The 22,323-nt window shown below is 31.7% G+C and overlaps 1 protein-coding gene across 8 annotated transcripts; it reads left to right on the forward strand.

Moving 5' to 3' along the window:
• The first annotated feature begins 2,507 nt into the window (after nt 1-2,507).
• On the forward strand, nt 2,508-21,553 carry LOC143056001 (protein phosphatase 1 regulatory subunit 42-like). Of its 8 annotated transcripts, none has more exons than XR_012972219.1 (12): nt 2,508-2,670; nt 4,164-4,351; nt 5,041-5,210; nt 6,760-6,898; nt 7,374-7,608; nt 8,861-8,992; nt 9,443-9,508; nt 10,175-10,191; nt 14,376-14,493; nt 15,625-15,650; nt 16,491-16,505; nt 18,408-18,505. XR_012972219.1 is itself a non-coding variant. In XM_076229102.1 (12 exons), the coding sequence occupies exons 2-10, from the start codon at nt 4,217-4,219 to the stop codon at nt 15,641-15,643; spliced, it is 1,029 nt and encodes a 342-aa protein (XP_076085217.1). In that variant the 5' UTR covers nt 2,508-2,670; nt 4,164-4,216; the 3' UTR covers nt 15,644-15,650; nt 16,491-16,505; nt 18,408-18,507. The 8 variants fall into 8 exon arrangements, 6 of the variants coding, with proteins under 6 accessions (XP_076085217.1, XP_076085207.1, XP_076085189.1 ...); XM_076229102.1 differs by lacking the exon at nt 10,175-10,191 and adding an exon at nt 11,507-11,521 and having other exon boundaries at nt 18,408-18,507; XR_012972212.1 differs by lacking the exon at nt 16,491-16,505 and having other exon boundaries at nt 18,408-18,518.
• Nucleotides 21,554-22,323: the final 770 nt, after the last annotated feature.

The raw sequence follows: 22,323 nt of genomic DNA on the forward strand, positions 1-22,323 counted from the left end.
TATGAAATTCCCGGTGATTAACTGAATACATGTGCATTTAGACGTGGGCATGGATGTCAGTACTCACTTCTTCTTCTTCTCTTTTTTCAGTACAGAGTCGGACTCTTCTTGAGTGTATAAATGACTCTTGCTCGTGAAATCATGAGGCCTTCCCTCCTCACTTAATAAAAGCTATTTACAGGAAAATTATTTACAAATAAAACTATGTACATCTGGGGTCTAAGGAGTTCTAGGTATGTGAAGCTCCTGTCAAGGCCTCTGGCAAGATGGTAAGGCTGGCCTTGAACTCTTCTAGTGTAGCTGCTGTTGTGGCTTTTTCCGGTAGAGTCATTGTTCCATTCCCTGGTTAATCTTGGGAAGAAGGAGTACCTGTATTGGTCTTTCAGAGTGCGCTGTTGATGAATGCGGTGGCCTCCTCTGGTCCTTGAATCTCCGGGTTTGTAATAATTAGAGGGGTCAATATCCACCAATCTATTGCGGATCTTGTATGCCATGGTGAGTCGGTCTTTGCAGCGGCGATCTTTAAGAGGCTCCCATTTTATTCTCTCCATTAAAGAGCTGACACAACCTGGGGATACATCTTGGTATTCATTGTACACGAACCTAGCTGCCTTTCTCTGTACTTGTTCTAGGTCTTTTTCAAGGTTACGTTGGTAAGGGTCCTATACAGAGGAGGCGTATTCAAGGGTTGGTCTGACCATGGTGATGTAGGCATTAGCTTTGACTTCTGGTTTACACCGTCCTAGGTTCCATCTCAGAAAGCCTAGTGTCCTTGATGCTTTGCCTACCGTCTGGTTGATATGTGTCTTCCACTGTAGGTCATGGTTTATGGTGACTCCCAGGTATTTCCCATGCTCGACTGCATCTAGTGTGTGACCATGTAGTTGGTAGTTCCTTATCAGTGGGTTTCTTTTGTTGGTAATCCGTATCACAATGCACTTCTCAGGATGGAAATTCATCTGCCATCGTGATTCCCACTCTTGGAGTTTGTTAAGGTCGTCTTGGAGTGTCTCGCTATCCTTTACATTCTTTATTTTTCTATAAACTAGGCAATCGTCTGCAAATAACCTTGCCTCAGAAGATGTTGATTGTGGCAGGTCATTAATGTAAGCCAGAAATAATAGGGGTCCGATGACTGCTCCCTGAGGCACCCCTGAGATGACGTCTCGGGGGCCAGATTTATGCCCTTCAAGCAAAACGGATTGTGTTCTCTTGCTTATGAAGTCTTGTAACATATCAGAAACGGGAGCGATGAGAGATCGGTTTTTAATAGATTGGTATCCATTTGAGCGTTACTCCACGTATTCCGTAATAGTCCATTTTTGGAGGAGTCTCTTGGGGCACTTTGTCAAAAGCTTTGGAGAAATCAAGCAGGATGATGTCTGTCTGTTCTCCTTGGTCTAAATTCTTGCCAATTTCGTCTAGTGTTATCAGGAGTTGTGTTTCACAAGATCTTTTGGATCTGAAACCGTGTTGATGGTCACAAAGGATCTGGTGGCGGTCAAAGTGATCCATGATGGTGCTGTGAACAATATGTTCCAATAGTTTGCAGCAGATCGAAGTCAATGAGACTGGCCGATAGTTGGAAGCTTTGTGTTTTTCCCCTTTTTTGAAGACTGGGACAATGTTGGCAGCTCGCCAGTCGTCAGGAATAATTCCAGTGTCCAAAGATTTCTGGTAAAGTATGGTCAGATATGGTGATATGTGTTCAGCTGCTTCTTTGAGTATATAGGCTGGAATTTCATCAGGTCCAGTGGCTTTGAATGGTCTTAGTCCACGGCGTAGCTTGTAAACTCCGGCCTGGCTGACTCTGATGTTGTCCATAGTTGGGAATGGACTTGGTCGACTCCTATATGTGGCATATTATGTATACATAATATGCCACATATAGGACCAAGTGTCTTCTTTGGTGTAGACAGATTGAAACTGCTGATTTAAGATTGAAGCTTTAGTTGGTATATCGCTGTGGAGAAGTCCATCTTTGTCTTTGAATGTAACAATGACTGTGGATTCTTGTTTCCTGCTCTTAATGTAGGACCAAAATCGTTTCGGTTGCTCCTTGTGGTCTGTGCTTATGATGTCTTCCATGTATTCCCCATGAGCAATCCTAGATTCTTTCTGTAGCTTTGCCTTGAGAAATTCCCAGAGTGTTAGCAGATTGGCGTGAAGCTCTTGATAAAAACCAGTACATTGCAGCGGTATTAATAGATCTTTCCAAGGCTTTTGACTGCCTGCCTCACAATATCATACTAGATAAATTATTAGCATAACACTTATGATCTACCTTAACTATTTGCATTTCTTGTAAATTAAAAAAGTATTGCATCCTTGCTATAAACAAGTATAAAGGAACAAAGATTTGAAAGATAAAATTGTCGGTGCTCACGAGCCGTGAGAAGGTTTGAAAGTGATAGTTGGTTGTTTTTTTCTTAAATACACTTTTTACTTTAGTATTTATTTCTAAATTCTGTCTGAAAATAATCTGAATAGAGCACATTCGCTGCTGATTAAACCAAGTCGAGTATTATCTTAATTGCGTTTTATTGAATTCTTCTGTCAATAAGGCGCTTGTATCAGACTTGACCTTGTTTTGAAATATTTCTTCTGTTTGACATCATTTAAAGATACAGAGCCATATTAAAAAGTGGCAACAAACCGTTTACTTCACAGGTATTTGAATATAATATATTGGAAAGTTACGAGGGTCAAATTTCTTCGTAAACTTCATAGCAACAAAACTTCAAAAGCCTAACGACTGGTCACGTGATTATGCTTTCAAAGTATTCTTTATTTTGCTTTATTTTAGTGCGGAACGATCATTTTATGACCAATGAGTGGAGTTGAATATACAATTTATAACATATAATCAACAATGTGAATAAGATAAACAAACTAATTGGAGTCGCACCCAGGTACTTGTTAGTGTTACTGGCCATTGAACACCCCCTTTTTTACAGGTTTGTTCAAGGATGTGTATAGTAAGTCTTACTATACAAATCCTTGGTTTGTTATGAATGGTCTGAATAATCAGAATTAACTTGGTTGAAAATAATAGGCATTACAAACAGGGGACATCATACTGTGACATACAATGTACACCATAAAAGGGGGGGGGGGGGGGGGGGGTTCAGAGGGATCCTGATCCCGAAATCCCTGGCTTAATAACATGAAATCCAGCTGTGGTCCAGAATTTAAATAAATTTAACTCATGACGTCCCGAAAATCCTGAACTTAAAAACACACCATCCCAGAGTCCTGATAAACATTTGATCCTCTTGAGTGTTTGATCCATATCTTTTAGAAGGAGACCCCACTGACTGCCATAAGAGGGACTTGCTACAGTGATGCTTCAGTGATTCCCTACATAATCTAATCACTCTAAAAAAAAAGGGGGGGAGGGGGTGAGGGGCTTGATCTGCCTATGCTCACAACCAGTGTGGCCACAGTACTACATGTAGTTTTTTGTCAATACCAGCTTGCATTAGAAATTTGATTGATACAATAACACTAGACTTTAGATAGAATCAGTCTATACGATTGAACATCAATTTCAAAGCGATGTAAAATTACACATACTCTATTGTAATACATCTTATCGCTATATGGAAATCTGTGAAAGTTGACACAAGCATCCGCTCTGCTTGATATTTGACATCATTCAACAACCACTTTTTTATAATGACATTAAAATTTTATTGGAACCTTAGTGATGTCCAGTAATAGCGGACAAATAGCGATTAGGTGTATGATTGTTTATATTGGCAGTGATTGAACTCAATTAAAAGTTATAGGACGTCTATTGTAACAATTGATATGGTTGATCAGTATTGATAACCAGCTGTGATCTTTTATAAGTATTTGAAACCTTTGATTGTTACAACCATGTTTTGCACTGGGTTCATTTTCTTTTTTGCCACCTCTTTCGCCAAAAAAATACATTTTTCGCCACTAATTTAAACTTTTTACATTATAAATTTTCCTTCTTTCTAACAAAAAAAAATCAGGTACTAACATTGTTTTCTTTTATGATTAAGAATCTCTGTTTTTTAATATATATATAGTAATAAATAAACGCTCAGCATTGCTCAATGATAACACATTTACTTTTTAAAATATACTGTAAAATTGTAATTTAGAGATCATGAAATCGTGTCTTTTTTCAGGGATGGAAAGTATGGAAGCTACATGATTTTATGTTTTAGAATATTTGATTAAAATGGTCAAGTTAACTATTGACCTGATCGCAAGGGGTACCTCTGGTTACACCAAGAAGAAACGAGATGAATCTATGTCACAGTATTTACGCAGATTAACTCATCTTTACTTGGAAGACAGAAATATTGATGAAGTGGTATGTCACCTATTATGAATTGTAGTTTTATCTTTCAACTTATCAAGTAATTGATTTATAGAATGATATAACTGATAATCCTTACCAAACACAACTAATATAAATAATTTAATGTTTTTGGGTCACAGTACTTTTAATATACTGTTATTCATTGTCATAGGCATTTTAATTGCTATCATGTTTTTATATTACCGGGTATTAAGAACAACTCATCAAAGATACTTGGTATATAATTTTGTTTGCCAGATGCATATTTCATCTGCAATAAGACTTATCAGTGCAGGTGGTCTAATCAATACATAGGGAAGGCAAAATCAAATGCCAAGTTGGAAGTTATGTTAATATAATTAAGGCATCTCTGCCTTTGATAAAATTACTTTCAGGGTTTTGATTTCATTAATAACAGGACCTATATTATTGAAATAAAATGTTTTATTAGAAGTACAATCATTTACATTTCTTGTATCTGAATATCCTGGGAGATAGTTATCACCAAATTTGAGAAAATTGTTGGAAAACAGAGCATTTGTTTGTGAACAGGAAGGCATATTAAGTTATTGGATCAATGAGACAGGTACATGTACCAATAATGGACCTCTGCCCAATATATTAGTTTTCCATCAATGAGAATGTTTTATTGCATATTTTTGTGTCAATTTCTATTAAGGCTTTATTTTATTTTGTTTCAGAGTGATGAATTGTCTATGTGTAAAAATCTGTCTGTGCTGTACCTTTACGACAATCAGCTGAATAGAATTCCTATGCTTCACCAGAACCAGAACATTAATATGCTGTACTTACAGAATAATGATATCTGTAAAATAGAGAACCTGACACCTCTATCCAGACTGTCTAAATTGTAAGTCACTTCTTGCCAGACTTGTGAGTCTGTCTAAACTATAAATCACTCCTTGTTAGACTGTCTAAATTGTAGGTCAATCCCTGTCAGACTGTCTAAATTGTAGGTCAATCTCTGTCAGACTGTCTAAATTGTAGGTCAATCCCTGTCAGACTGTCTAAATTGTAGGTCAATCTCTGTCAGACTGTCTAAATTGTAGGTCAATCCCTGTCAGACTGTCTAAATTGTAGGTCAATCTCTGTCAGACTGTCTAAATTGTAGGTCAATCTCTGTCAGACTGTCTAAATTGTAGGTCAATCCCTGTCAGACTGTCTAAAATGTAGGTTAATCCCTGTCAGACTGTCTTAATTGTAGGTCAATCCCTGTCAGACTGTTTAAACTGTGAGTCAGTGATTCGCCTCTTGTCAGAGTGAGTTTAAGGGCATACGATACAGTTACAGGGGAGGTAATGACGTTGCTAACGTAAAACGTTATTTTCGCGACGTCAAACTGTGACATATCGGGAAAAGATGCATTTTTCGACTGATTTTTATCATTCAAACTGATTTAATTTGAAAACGAGTTCATGGACCCCTATTTTTCAAAACAGCAATTTGTTTCATTTTGCAGGGAGATTATGTGACACAAATTTTATAAAACTGTAAATAGAGGATTTTTTTTAATTTTGATAAACATGCAGCAAAAAATGACGTATTTTCCTCAATTCATGAACATTTGATAAATATGAGTTATGTCTGAATAAAAAATCCATAATTTTTTAGGATACTTATAAAATACAGAAATTACCGATTATTTAACAAAAAACAATTTGTGTTTATCTTTTATAACAAAAAAGTTATGTCTTTCTTTCGAAAAAGAAATTACGGCCACAAATCTGAATTTCGAGCAAATATACAAAATTTCGACCTCATTTTACTCAAAAAGTAGCACATGAAGGTATATTTTTTATTACATATTTAATTTAATCAGGTCAAAAATAGCCTATGTGCAAATTTTCACGAACTTGTAAATACAGGATCAAAACTGTATCGTATGCCCTTAAGCTGTAAGATACAAGGGTATGTGTCAATGAGACAACATACCTACAACATGCTAACCAAAAGTCAATGGAACCAGTTTCAATCATTAAACTATCCTAACTGTAAGTCAGCAGAATCCCTGTAGAATTACTTTCTGTAAGTTAACATAATTTATGATCTACTGTGTGTTAATGTTTCATCTAAAGCCACAGAATTCTCATTTTTAAGTAGAGGAAAAACATCATGATACATAACCCAAATGTTATTAACCTTGCTTAGAATAGCGATAAACAGGTTGTCTATGGTCTTTCAACTTGTGACTTCTAATCTACTTTTCTTTTTTTAGTCAATTTGTAATTAAAATATTAAGGTCTGTCAGTGTTGTTTACAAACTCTCTTACTTCTCTTGCAATAAGTTTTATGTTTTGTAAAGTCACTCAGCATTTCAGAAGAAAAAATGTCACATAATGATGATTATCGTTAATTGTCTTACACAATAACTCATAGCCCATTTTCTAACTATTTTTCAGGTACTTAGGTGGTAACTGTATTACAGTATTAGAGGGACTTGATAAGTTAGACAACTTGCAGGAACTTCACTTGGAAAATCAAAGGTTACCTCCTGGAGAAAAACTTCTGTTTGATCCTCGCACAATTAGATCTTTGTCGGTAAGGATTATTTCAGATAAAAATGTCATGAAAGTGTATAAATAGTGTATTGAAGATACTATTGGATGTTATCAATTACAAAAGCCAGTAATGTGTTTGATCAAATTTTAGTAAAGGTTATTTTGTTGAATTGTAAAAAAATCTTAAGCGCTTAACTATGACCCAAATATTCATCGCAGAGAGTTTGAGGTACAACCATACAAAAACAATACACCAGATCAAAATGCAAATGAAGCTCCTCAAGCACAAACACAAGTACAAGAGGAACTTGAAACATTTTTTATACAACCACAACTGTAACCACAACAGTTGATAATAAATGGTATCTTCAGATTCAATGTATACTACACCTTTATAAGAAATAGAGATCTAAAGGCTTATTTTGTAGATAATCTGGCAAGATTACTATAGAGTTTTATGTATTTCAATTTATATACTATTTGCACTGATCGAAACAAATTATCTTTCCTTGCAGAGATCTTTACAAGTGATTAATGTGTCTGGGAACAATTTGAACAGTATTAGTGACTTAGAATGTTTAATAATGATACAACAATTTCATGCGACAGACAATCAGTTAATGGACATGAAGGAACTTGCTAATATCTTTGGACAGTGGCATAGATTGTGGAGACTAGATTTAATGGGAAATCCATTGTGTCATAAAGCTAAATACAGAGATAGAGTAATCGTCATGGCAAGTCATTTAGGTGGGTAAAATTCTAATAGTTCATGCAATAAGAATGGTGAAAAATACATGACATGTTAAGCACATTTTATACCTACTAGTATACACAATTTTACCTATTACATGTACATTTAATTTATCTACTGGTTTTGATCAGTATTTTGCCAAATTTACATAATTGAACTGTCATAAATATAAGCAATATTGTTGTAGATGGTCTAAAGATTCCATTCAAAATCAATTAACTTTCTTATTGTACTATTACTAGTAGGGGTTTTATGACCTTGACTATCCATGAGCTTCTTGCATGGTGTGGATTCTTGTACAAAAGGAACCATCTCTATGGCAATTTATAATAAAATAGATAGCTCACTCTATCCAAGTGTTATAATAATCCAATATGTTATATTTTTAAAAACATGTTCAATTGAAAAGATTGCATTTGTATGTTAGGTACAATGCATTAACGTAAAAAGCTATATAATAGCTCAATTTGACAACCCAAAGTATTCAGATATTTTAAAGTTATGTATATCTATAATACTAAAATTACGAGGTCCAATTTGTCAGCCGTCATCACGTAAAAACGACGAATCAAAGAATTCAACTTTATATATAACTAATATAGTACAAAGGTGTAGATTAAAAATTACACCACTCCAGGCCCTTTTGTTTTCCACGTAATTAATATTGCCAATAATTAAGAAGTTCCGGGTCGAGTCCGATACCGATACCAATAGTATATTCACCTGTTACCGATTACCTTATCTGTACGTTCCACATCTGACAGGCGCACCACCAAACGGTGTATTCAGGATTGATATGCTATATAGTAATTACACGTGTCATAATCACAGGGTTGACACTACTTAATTGTCAAATTTTATTTATAACTAATATAGGACAATGCTGTTGATTAAAAAATACTCCATTCCAGGACCTTTTGTTTTCCAAATAATTAATATTATCAATAATTGATAAGTTCCAGTTCGACGGGTTCAAACAGAAAGATTTGAAAGCAGAGAAAACTGTGTATCTTATAATCGGCATGACTTTATCAGATGACAATACTAATACTAAAATAAGGCTTGCGCATAGTTATATACTTTAATTCAGTCACGGAGCCGCGATATCACGGGTGTGTTCTAGTTTTATTGATAAATTAATAGGATAGTATAGTGGGGTCACTTAAAATACAATAATGTCCTTTGTGATGTCACAAACATGTTCAGCTAACTTCTCTTTCAAAAGTGGTACTTATTTTCTTTTTCCAGAAATTCTAGATGGTAAAGAAATATCAGAAACTTCTCGTCAGTTTTTAAGGAATTGGCATGCATCAAAAGAAGTACAAAAGAAGAAAAGAGAAGAAATTTATCGAAAAGGAAATGTAGGAGATTTTCTTGATGGTATAACTTACAATATAAAATACACAACTAACAAACAAAATTATTCCTACATACACTCATTGTAACTCATTGTAACACAAAACAGTTTTCCACTTTAAACTTCTAAAAATTATAAATGAAAAGCTTTCTTTCAAAGGTAAAGGTTATTGTGTAATAAAATATAAACAATTAAAACTTTAAGTTTGAAAATTATAAAGAATTAGAAATTCAGAATATAGTGATTATGACAAGGTTTAATTCCAGAATGGAAGTTAATTCATTACTGAGAATAGTTGAACAAAAAATTGTTTCTTTGAAAATTACACCTCCTTTTCTTTATCTCCTAAGTAAAAGTTTTTTTTTACAAGAGATCTTTGCAGTCAGTCTGAACAGCTGACATCAGATAATTATTTTTTTTTATTTTTAGAATATACTACAATTTATATATTCTTAAATACTGGTATTTTATAGGTAACAAAGAATTACCTCCAGTTAAAGACCCACGTAACCCTAAAGTTCCAGGTTATATGATGCCAGGTAAGTGTAGTATTTACAGATGTATCAATGGTTTACTAGTTTTGACAGAATTATCTCTTAGGGTAACTTTGCAAAAGATTTTTTCTTTACATTGCAATGTGTTCTGATCTGTTTATTATTCTTGCAACAAAAAGATCACACACTGGTGACTTGGTTGATTATTTGACCTTATTAACAAAATTATTGTCAAATTTAAATTTGAATAGTATATGAAGAAAATGCAATTGAATTTTAACTTTTTATCCAATAAATGAAGATCATACCTTTTTGAATCTCTGGAGTGTAGTTCTCCTTTAAAATACAATAGCTATTTGCACATGAAGTACCAATATTTAAAAAGACTTTAATATTTTTGAAATGTACCTAGCATTAATTGTAAATAAATGCTAGGAATTCAATATTGTAATGTCATGAGTATTTGGCAAGGATTGAAAAAAGAACAGGCAGATTTCATTGTAGACCAATAGTTTTATCAATTTCTTCGTGTGAAAATCTACAATATCAGATCATGAAATTTTTATGAATATAAAACATAAAAGATAAAGATATAAGAAACTCAAGTTTCATTTAAGTAACACATGTTAATTCATATACACATATTTATAAGAGTTAACCATGTCTGTTTTACATTTAACTGTCTTATTGAATCAGAACCTATATTTTCAGACCCAATTTTCTTAAAGGTATCACTTTAGGCATGACAGTATATATATACTTATTATAATTCTTCTTTCAAGCATGAAAGGTCAGATTCTCTGGTGTGTATATCCTCAATCAAGTCGTTCCTTTTCATCAAGTTTTAAACTGATGAACAATATTGGGTATGAAATAAATCTGATATATAGTGATGCAAATAGCTTACAAAACCAATGTCAATTCGAAAATATCACATTTTATACAATAGTAGAAAAAAGAAACTTGTCATCTGAATGTTAAATGTACACACCAGAGAATTGTAGTCCATGTGGATTACTAAGCTATTTAAATCTATGTACAAGTGAATCCACAATTTTACTATTCTGATTCCAAGATAGAAATCTAGAGTTAGAAAAACTATTTCCTCATTGATAAGATTATAACCATTTTTCATTAAATTATCATAATACTTTTAACAAGACCATAGCAAAAAAAATTGGACAAAATAGTAAAATTGGTGTTTCATACAGAATGTGTTTGTTTTTAGATCTAGGCTAATGTTTATTCTTTATATAAACTTGGTAAGAGTTTACGAAATGTAAAATTTAGCAAGAATGTTTCTTTCCTGTAACAGAGGAAAGTAAGCATTTAATTGGTGATTCATTTTTTAATAGGAAAAGGAATGGTTGTTACTTTTTTAAATATTTTTTTTCGCTTTTGATTTTAAAAACAATGCTTAGGCTGAAAACATGATGAATCTGCTCTTTGGCTGCAAGCAACAGAAGGGGAAAACCACTTTGCATAATTATATATATATATTACTTCATTTAGTGAATTTACATCTTAAAAAAATAGTTTAAGAATTTTTCCAATAAGAACTCACTTCTTTTTCAGCCAAATTTTCAGCAGGGGGAACCTATTTTGTGTAATCAGCTCTTCAATCCTATCTCTTTTCAACTCTCATATGTGATGTCTGAGACATTGTTAGCTAACATATACATGTTTTTCATTTAGCACATCAATGTCTTTTTATGAGGTACAACATTTGATTTTGGTCAGTTTAACTTATCAATTGTTGCATACTTCGTGGATTATTGCTATACATGAATTTATATTTATTTATTTTGTATGTTCATATTTTTATGTCTACAATACTGTTCATCTTCAGTTGTAAAAGAAACTCTCTTTGCAACCTGGCCATATGATATGTTTAGAAATAATTCCTTGAAACACTTACACTGTTTTTAGCTGTTTAATAGATCCATATTCTAAAATGCTTTGTATAGAATACTATTAACAGCTAAACTTGGGAATCTATTAGCACTTAGATACAATGCTTAGTGATATTATTGGTTTATTTAGGCTACATGATGAAAGGTGAGTTCTCAGTGTTTCAGATGTGGTCATAATTAAGCTAGATAACATAATTAGATTTAGTTGTTAGATGTGAAATTAATCCAGATAAAAAGTCTCAGTATTTCATTCTATTGTCTTATTTGATTTCCAGGGGGGGGCTTAGAAATAAAAAAAAAATGCTGTAGGTGTTTCTCTGATCTGTAGATGGTGAAAAAAGGGCCAACCTAAGTTGCTTTTGTAACATTTGCTGGGTTTTATTGGGTCTTATTGAGTACATTCTATCAATCAAACCCCCCTTTTTTGGATGATCTATACATTTAAATGGGAACATGTTGTTGGACCCCCCCCCCCCCTTTTTGTCCTGGGTAAGAAACCCCCTTTTTAAAATGGCTGGATAATGGCCCCTGATGAGTTTTATGTGAAATGCAGATCAGGACTATTTGATGGTTTATATCAGAACACATTAGTTGTCGTGGTTTTAACGCAATTGATGTATGTTATCATGTGATGGTTAGGTTTGTGTTACAAGTCCTGTACTATAATGATTTAATAAAGGCTTACAGTTTTAACAACATTTAACTTTCTTTAATGTTTGTGTAGCCCAGTCTTAGTTTTTTGAGTTTAGATAAAACAGAAAGTACATAAAAAAATGCAGTGGTATCATTGTTGTGGACAAAGTAGACAATCCCATATAGATAGATATTAGTGTAGTGAGTTTAGTTTCTCTGTAAATCTCTTTTTAATGAATCTCCTATCCTAAATATATACACCTACTTACCATAGAGAAAGGAATAATATTTTAAATAGGGTAAAACGTGTGTAGTTATTTGTAGGGAAATGTCTTTGTGACCATGTAGTCTATATATTGAGTGAGGAAATTGGTAAAGAACAGTTACATTATACACTAAAATTGGCATTTGTATCTAGCTAGGTTCTGATGTTTTCTCTACAGTGAAAAAAATACAGTGACCAAGCCAATCTTACTGCATATAAAGCTGCTATTAATGTTGTATTTTTTTTATGCTGCAAAAGTATTCACAAAACTTTAATACAGCTACATGTATATATAATATAACATCAAATTTATTTTGTTCTGAATTAACAGCTGCCATATATCATTAATATTTCAGTCAGAAAGAAATGATACATAAAAAAAAAAAACTGAGTGAAAAATAAGGACAATGTTCTTTGAATAAATTCATGTATTTGTCTTATGAGATTTAATTGATGAATTTAGTCCAATCAAAGTAACTAGTTACATATTCCACTATACCAGTATTATAGACAATCAGTATTTCATATGGGGTTACTTAATTTTTATAAGAAAAATACAAAAAAACAACATATAAATTTAACAAGGCTTTCTTATGACCACACAATAGGTGAAAGGTCAAGTTTGATCTGGATGATGTGTGTTACCATCACAACTTGTTTGTTTGTTCATGTTGTATTGTTAACTAAAATGGCAAGATTTATATATAATTTTTATATTTATAATATTGCTTAATAAAAAAGCTTATATTACATAAATAATGCTTAGATTTCTATCATGAAGAATATATAAATGCTTGTATATATTTGTTTTTTATATGTAAAATTGGTCAGGAAAATAATTGCTGTCAAAAATTGAAACTATATATTTGTTGTCAAATTCCTACCTTAAAACATGTTGCTGATGACCACCCACACAATGTTGCATGACCTGTTCCTCATGTTGCATGGTATTCATACACTTGCACTTACACAAACCGTAGTGAAACCCTGTTATCACTGGATTAACAAAACTTCAATGAAATGTTGTCAAATTATGATTATTATTGGCATAGTCTATTTTTATTCACAAAAAGCTTTCTATTCATGATTTTATGTGCAATAAATTTATGGTAATATACTGTCATAAATGGTTTCTTTGCTCCATTGTATAATTGTCCTGACAAGAAATTTTGGTGTTCATCTGCATTGAAAATTACCCATTTCTTATTTGAAACATAACATACCAGAATTATTAGTCAAAAATCAAGTCAGAGTACACTCAAATATATCTTTATGTCATCTAAAAGCTTAGAAATATAATGTATTAGTTTCTATAAAACTTTAGAACACTCATATATATATATGTTCTCTTTGAAATATTTATTGGAACTGTACCTGTAGAGAATTAGATTTCAGAAGATATCTTTTATTAAGGTGTAATAACCACATATACAGTCCTTCTTGGATAAACAGTAGCTTGGGAATCCCCTTTTTGGGCAGATTTTGATATTTTTCTATAAGATCTATCAGAATGAATAGGGAGCAAAATAGTAGAACACTCTCAATCAATGCAACTTGACCAATACACAGCATGCAGTACAGAAGATTTGATGTCCATTCCAAAAATGACCAACACAAAGTTTGAACAGCAACAGTTTTCCTGGAAACAACATCATCCAGACTTACCTAAAATACGAATGTAAAGAACTACCCTAAAAAACTTCTCTGTTTATATTAAACTGAAAGCAAAACTAAATTATTAAATTCAACATTCCAGTACAAACTTTTTATCCCAGCATAGTATATAACCTATAAGTAATGCAGTATATTTCAGTAATTTAACATATCATAGATCTATTATTGATTATTGTAACATTGTGTAAGCATAGGATGACAGAGGAATAGACATTTTGTCCTGATATCCTGAGTTCATTTTAAAATTGTAATGATTTTATTTTCTTTTTAAAAAATTTAAGCCAGGCTTTGGTTTGTTTAATTCCTAACTGCAACACTATGAATAACAAGCAGCCAATCACATATTGAATCATTTACACACAACTTTAAAGCATTCTTGATAATTTTTTCTTGTACATTACAATGACATTTTCTAACATAATTATAGGATTACCTAGAAAGCAGTTTGACGAACTACTTGCGCGAACGACCACAAACATGTCTGAGAAGCCAGAGCCAGACCGCACAACTCCAGTAAAGGCTAGAAGTGGTATTCTCAGATCTAAGTATGTATAAACTATAATGAAGGTTGTTTGAATTAGTCACAGTACATATTAAAATGCTTTTTTGAGATAGTTATTCAGCTTATTTTTCACTTTGATCTAGTCATTCTGAGCACAAACTATATTGTATAAATGCTAAAATATTTTGCTAATGGCAAATTCATAAATTCAAGATTAACATTGCACAATTTTACTTCTGGGTAATGTATTTATGCATAATCATATCAGATTAAATTACAGGTACTGTTTTTGCTTTCATAGCCTTTATTATTGGCAAAATAAACCTATTCAAAATATGTGGAGGAAAGAAAGACAAAACACATTGATGCTCTAAGAGATGAAACTATTTGATTATTTATTTTCATCTTTTTAGACACTTCTTTTCTATGCTTCTTTGTATATTTCATTGGTCTTTTGTCATACTTAAGATAATGCTATTTTGACCAAATTTGTTTTCTCAGCTCTTCATGATAAGTACATATGTGCTAATGTCCAGTTAAAATAACAACTTATTGCAAATTTATCCTTAAATTATTTCCTAATTTTCCAGCAAAGTTTTGTCCATAAGGTATATTTTATTAAGGAATGGAAATGGGTACAGGTTTTATTTTAAAAAGTAATGAGGATTTTGGTAAGACAATGGAATTTCATTAAACTAATGCTTGTGTCATTTGTAATATATTCATAAATTCTGTCTTATACTTAGTGTATAAATAGCTTATTAACAGTTTTGATTTGATTATACAAAATGTCGATTAAATGCTCATTAAGGCTTAACAAGTATAAAGCACTCTTGTTTTAATGTAAGTCAACAATAATGTTCACTTATTGCCCAATACTGCAATAGTTAAAAAAAAAAAAGAAAGTTTCACATATATACAGCATCAAGGATACAATTTGTAGCTAAAAATGAAAATATTCAGCACAATAATCCACTACAAGAGAATCTGACAATAAAATGTGTGAATGGAAAGTATGACTGAAAACCATATGATAACCAGTACAAGGTTTTGTTGAGACGGGCAGATTACAAAGAGCAAAATGATATGCATGAAACTTTTAGTTGCATGTGTTAAAGAAAATTTACCCAAAATGAGATACCTATGTTTATTTTGACTGCTACTTTGTTTACAGAACCTTAATAATCAGTTAATTAAGAGGTATAGTATTGCTGTAGAGTGGTTGTCCCGCTAGTGCGTCCTATCACATGCACCATGTTATTGTGTCCACAATCACCACTATGTCATAGTTCATCCATTAATACAATCACATTGATTATTTTTAACAGCCAATTAATGGAGAATTGTCATTTTATTTTAATTTTTTGTCACATATTTTGTTGCCTCATGATTAACTGCATATCAATGATTAGGGTTTTTGTTTCATCATCGTGTGAACGTATGAGGTTCTGTTGGCGTGCAGCTTCTGTCATTATGTCATCCTTGTACAATAGACGTATTTACACTTGTAAGCAAATTTGTCAACTGTTACGTTCAATCACACATGTTCCCATTAACCTTGACATCACAATTTAAAAATGATTGTTTCTAGATGTCAGAAGGTTATTCGTAGCAGATCTAATGTCATTCTGAAACAAAATTCAGCCAAATACAAAAAGTGTAAATACATTTATAATGTTTATCATATCAATCTCCTGTAACATGATTGGCCTGACGTATTTAACAAAATTATTACGTTAGTATCATTCTAATAACTTGTAATATTCAGCAAGCCTAAGACCAGAGATTTGTTAATTTGAAAATTCTTTATTTTTGTTACTTTGAATCATATAGCAGTCAAGTTCAATTATTTATGTTGAAAGTTATTATAAATATTAAATAAAATTTTTGTCTGTTCCACTAAATGCAGTGAAAGATTGCATCAAATTGAGAGCTATTGATAATCTCATACTAAAATTAATATTTTGCATGAACAGGTCCATATTTTAGAATAAGTTTAATTGCAACATTGATCACAATCAGTTTATTTTCCATTTTCAGTATTCATTATGAATTGTATGTCTTTATTTTATTGTTTGATCTTAAAAGTAACATGTCATTGATAAAATACTAATAGACGTTTTTCATTGTTAGTTTATGTTGGTTTTACAACTTTCACATTATTAACAATTAATGAATAATCCATATGATATAATACATTTAATTCATACATTAACATCAGTTTTCATTTCCCATTTGCATGTTTAAAAATTTCATTTTTCACTATTTCCCATTTACCTCCCTTTAACAGAAATCATTTGATCACCTGTCATGCTTTATAGTTGTCCTTTGTGATGATTTTGTTAGGAGTACCTTTGATTTGAGGTAGAGTTTAGAGGAAGAGTAATATTATGTTTATTTTTGTAGATGGATATGAAGTTTAAATATTTTATGGTCCTGTACATTGCTGTATAATTTCCATTAGTTTTTCCAACAATTGATTCGCTTTAAATGTTTCTTTTGCTTATTATGTATGGTTATTCCAGTAGATATCCAGCAAGGCACAGGGAGACTTTTTATTGCCTGCTTATCTCACTGGAATTGCCCTTATTTGATTTATCTGATTTCGATTTTTAACAGATCCTTTATTTTAAGCACCAAATCATATCAATGAAACAAGTATAAATTTGTTTTCAGACAGCTCCATTATTTTAATCACATAACCAGAAAAAGTTATACATTTGTTTTCAGACTACCTGATATTTTCAAATCTCCATTTTTATCAGTGCAGACCCCTGAACTGAGCTCATCAGTATCTCCTCGTAAGAATTGAGTGGGATGAAATAACAAACGTTACTTCCCTCCTAACTTATAATGACAATCCTGCATGCAGACAATAAATGTATTGAAATTTTTAAATTGTACTTTTTTTTAATGTACCATAATTTACCTTATTTTTAACAGAGGTGGTTTTGATAAATTGATGTGTAAAATAACATTTTGTTCCTTTCAAATTAAAAATTTACTATGCATGAGTTGTCCTACAAATATATGCATGTACATAGCAAGCACGGTTTTAAGAGAAAGAAAATACCTAGTGACAAGGATCAATTGACCTAACCTTTTGCTGCTATTTTTCAGTTGCATGGACCTGAAATTTTTGTGATATGAATTTTTCAATAGGTGTCTCAGTTATTATATATTTCTTTATTTTATTTGGCCTTTTTTTATAACTTTTTTGGATTCAAGCGTCACTGATGAGTCTTTTGTAGACGAAACGCACGTCTGGCGTATATATAAAATTTAGTCCTGGTGTCTATGATGAGTTTATTTACAACCACTGGGTTGATGCCACTGCTGGTGGAGATTTATTTCCCAGAGGGTATCACAAGCCCAGTAGTCAGCACTCTTTGTGCTGACATGAATTATCATTGATATTGTTATATTTATAAATTAACTGTTTACAGAATTTTGAATTTTTTGAAATACTAAGGCTTTTCTACCTCAGGCATAGATTACCTTAGCTGTATTTGGCAGCACTTTTAGGAATTTTGGATCTCGATGCTCTTCAACTTCGTACTTTATTTGGCCTTTTTTTAACTTTTTTGGATTCGAGCGTCACTGATAAGTCTATTGTAGACGAAATGCACGTCTGGCGTAAATATAAAATTCAGTCCTGGTATCTATGATTAGTTTATTTACACATATTTTATTCACAAATTGAAAGACAACTCTAAAATTTGAACTTCCCCTTAAGTTGTCATATATGATAAAATTTATCATTCTACAAGGCTTTATGTATCTTTATTATCGTCTATGAGTAATATATGTATTTATATATAGCATGTCTTATTAAAAGCGCTGTAAGTACTAAATATTATTAAACAGCAGCCTCAAATTAAATGTACCAGCTGTACAAAACCTTAGATTAAGTGCAGTCTTAATATTGGCTATACAAATATTCTCAATTTATTACAGAAATGCCGAAGATTTTGCGGATTTCAAGAACAGTACGACGATCGCATCTGCCCCTGTACGAAGAAGACCTGTCAATATGACTTTTGAACTGACTGGTAACCTTGATTCTACACATCACATTAAACCAGATCATCTCCTTGGACACTGACGTTCATGAGTATCCTAGTCAGTAGATCTTATGGAGTCATGCTGTAATAATTTTTTATCTTTGTTATCAATGCATTTTATTTTAATACAAAAAGTTTCCATTTGAAACAAAACTGTACAATACACAAATGAAGCAACATTGACAGTATACAAAGTTATTGTTTTGGGGCACAGTGTTGTATTTTACACAAATAAATCCGTCCATTTGTTTTTGAAGATACATATTTTAATTTGTAAATTATATTGTTGAACAACGACACTTTTATTATTTATACTATAATATATTAATTTATTATTTATTTATATCACGGTTTCTTTATTGTCATAAATCTTTTTTCATCAATTATTTTGAAAAATAAGTTGAAATATTGCATTTTATTTTATCTGTATAAACAGGTAATTTTGTGGTCTTTAATTATGCCCCACCTACGATAGTAGAGGGGCATTATGTTTTCTGGTCTGTGGCTCCGTTCATCCGTCCGTCCGTCCGTCCAGGTTAAAGTTTTTGGTCAAGGTAGTTTTTGATGAAGCTGAAGTCCAATCAACTTGAAACTTAGTACACTTGTTGCTTATGATATGATCTTTCTAATTTTAATGCCAAATTAGATAATTACCCAATTACACGGTCCATGGAACATGGAAAAGGATAGTGCGAGTGGGGCATCCGTGTACTTTGGACACATTCTTGTTTTTTTCATAAATCAGAGAGCCGTCTAGGGAACCAGTTTAATTACTTGTAGAAAGAATTAAAATCATCAAAAACATACTTATTTGAATCATAGATTAAGATGAGCCTGATCTCAAATATGTTTAAATAGACTAAATGAAAGTGGAAATAATGTATTGTGATTCTGTGAAGTTATTATTCAAGATTTTGTGTTGCTGGGTTTCTGTTTCATTGACATATGTACAGTATCTCTTTTTGTTCATATCTGAAATAAATTAACGAAAGTATGTGTAAGAGCCCTATCCTTTCCTCCTTATGTAACTTGCAAAGATGCATATATTCAGTAAATGTTGTTACTAAGATAATGTAAGATTTCAGTTATCAATAAACTGGCTATTTTTGAGAAAAACAAATATAGATTAGTGCTAAGTATCTTCTCCAGAACTACGCCTGAAACTGAAGGGTTCATATTACGGTTTTCAGTTACCACCCTCCCCCTTCGCGAAATAAAAAACTATTTTAACAGGCCTGAGTATTATGAGCTTATATAACCTGTCTCAAAAATAAGTTGTGTTCAATAAATTACATGTATGTATTATTTTAGTTGAAGATTAAATTTCAGATTATTTGTCAGTCATTCTGTGACTTATTCATTGTTAATCTGATGTTCTGTAGCTTTATTTGTACTTAATTCATCAGAAAAATGTTCAGAATTTGTTGATTTTTGGTATCATAAATCTATCTCAGTGTTACAATTAACACAGATTTTATTTACAAATTTTTGTAGACCTGACAGTGCACTTTCCCTTTTCATCATAAAAACAATATGAAGAGATTATTTATTGTTATAGTAACAAAATTATAATGGCAAGAAATCTATAAGTTAAAAAGGGACTTTGATAATTGAAGGTTTTTTAAACGTGCTAATTTAGAAAATACTAATAAATCAAAGTTGGGCATTAAGGTACCACTACAGAATTCAGAACCATGTATTGTTAAGACCAAACCATGGTATGTTTTGTCTGCCTCTTAGGTGTATATACTTGTTATCATTCCATTGGAAAGAGGTGCTAATACTAAGTATTGTGACAGTATTGTTAACTGTAGTGCCATTACAAAAAAAAATTCACATATTATGTACATCAAAATAATATATTGTCAGAATCTATAATCCTTTAATTAAGTGGCATATTTTGCTAATATATGTTTTGTTTTAGACCTGATACTTAGACTTAGTTGTATGCAACACATGTCATATATTAAGATTTCAAAGATGAGTATGCATTCTCTTTGAAGTAAGCTTTCTGTATCTGAATGTGCACAGATAGTTTTTAATGTAATATTGATTTTAAATACAGCAATGAAAACCTTCAATTTATAGACCATTAGAATCCATACTTTTAGTAAGCATTCACTAGAAAATAATAAGCCCGTATATTAACATTGTTTAACCTCTTTTCAGTGCTAGAAAGATTTAACTTATCCCTGACGTTGATGGATTTGGAAATAAACCTGGCTTTTCAACTTGGACAATATTAATATTCAACTTGTTTATTAGTATTAGTAATACAATCAAGGATTGAAATTTACAAACTGAAATAAGTGAAATAAATTGTATAATAAATTTGTAATGTAAAATATATTTGACAAAGTATTTATCATTATGAATATTTGTCTTAATCTTTCTATGGTCTGTTGCGTAAAAAAGTTAGATAGGTACTAGTGCTTGCATATTATGTTCTATTGATTATTGGATCTAGGACATATTTTAGCATAATGCATATTGTAATAAATTTTATGGGTGGTGGTGCTTCTGAAAAAAAAGTGCCCTTCTAAGCACTTTTTCTGTAACAGTCTTAGTATTTCTGTGAGAAATTTGAAGAGACACTATTAAATAACAGTGAAATTATTAAAGTGGTGTAAATAAGACTCACTTCATTGTGGACCATTTCTATGTTGTATCAATGTGTTCTATATTTATAGTAGAATAGAAAGTCACTTGTGATAAAAAATAAATTCTGTTATGACACCAGAATCTGTCTAAATCAATTTTTATTTACTTTTAAGGTTCACATACACATTTGACCTGTCTAAAGCTGACCTTTGATTCTGTTTAGACAGTTTATACTGTAACGCTTATCCATTATTTTTTTTTCATTTTAGATAGTTTATGCTGTAAAGCTTATCAATTTGTAATAGTTTATTTTATGTGTGTCTATCATAATTTATTCACAATTTGCTCAATTTCATGATGTGATATTTAATTTTGCTTTCATATGTCATGATTCAGTATTTCTGTTTACAAGCAATAAAAAAGTGAAATAAAAGAGTAGATTGATATTCTTGTTTCATAAAAAGTAATCAGCTATCAAAAGTATGACACTGTTTCACCATGGGTTTAAAAAAAAAATACAAAATGATGGCAGAAATAATGAAAGGATTTATCTATAAAAACAAATTGCACCATAAGTGAATCTGGTTTAGAATATATTTGTCCATCAGTGTTTTCTCTCTGTGTAAAAGTGAGACAGAAAAAAACAAAAGGATTACTATATTTTTAGAAAATTAACGGACAATACCATGACAAAAAATGAAAAATTACCAAAAGATAAACAATGGTACACTAAACACAACCCAGAAAACAAAAAACTCAGGTGCTCTAGAATGGCATGCAGATCCTGCTCCATGTGACATCCTTTGTGTTGCCCATATAAATACAAACCACAAAGATAAGTCTTTATTTGGTAATATTTGAGAAAAGAAGACAGGATTGTGGTTACAAGTGGAATATATCAGTCTTCAGTAAACCAGGTATTCTAAAATATTGAAAGCAACACGTTTGATAATTTCTTGCTTGCTAAGTGCTTTTCTGGATATACCTTCAAACACTGAGTTTGTGTTTTCGGTCTATACATACGTCAGACTGTCCCGCTTTAGGTTAAAGTTTTCGATGCAGTTGAAGTCTAATCAACTTGAACACATGTTCACTATGATAAGATCTTTTTCATTTTTATGCCAAATTAGAGGTTTGTCCAAAATTCACAGTCCACTGAGCATAGAAAATGATAGTGCGAGTGGGTCATCCGTGTACTATGGACACAT

Source organism: Mytilus galloprovincialis, chromosome 1 (assembly GCF_965363235.1).
Source record: "Mytilus galloprovincialis chromosome 1, xbMytGall1.hap1.1, whole genome shotgun sequence".
NCBI lineage: Eukaryota > Metazoa > Mollusca > Bivalvia > Mytilida > Mytilidae > Mytilus > Mytilus galloprovincialis.

What these genes read in the sequence shown, in the direction of transcription:
- LOC143056001 (XM_076229074.1), top strand. Translation starts at nt 4,217, where the DNA reads ATGGTCAAGTTAACTATTGACCTGATCGCAAGGGGTACCTCTGGTTAC. An exon ending in ACAGAAATATTGATGAAGTG is followed by an intron (nt 4,352 to 5,040) that starts GTATGTCACCTA and finishes ATTTTGTTTCAG; the next exon opens with AGTGATGAATTGTCTATGTG. An exon ending in CTATCCAGACTGTCTAAATT is followed by an intron (nt 5,211 to 6,759) that starts GTAAGTCACTTC and finishes ACTATTTTTCAG; the next exon opens with GTACTTAGGTGGTAACTGTA.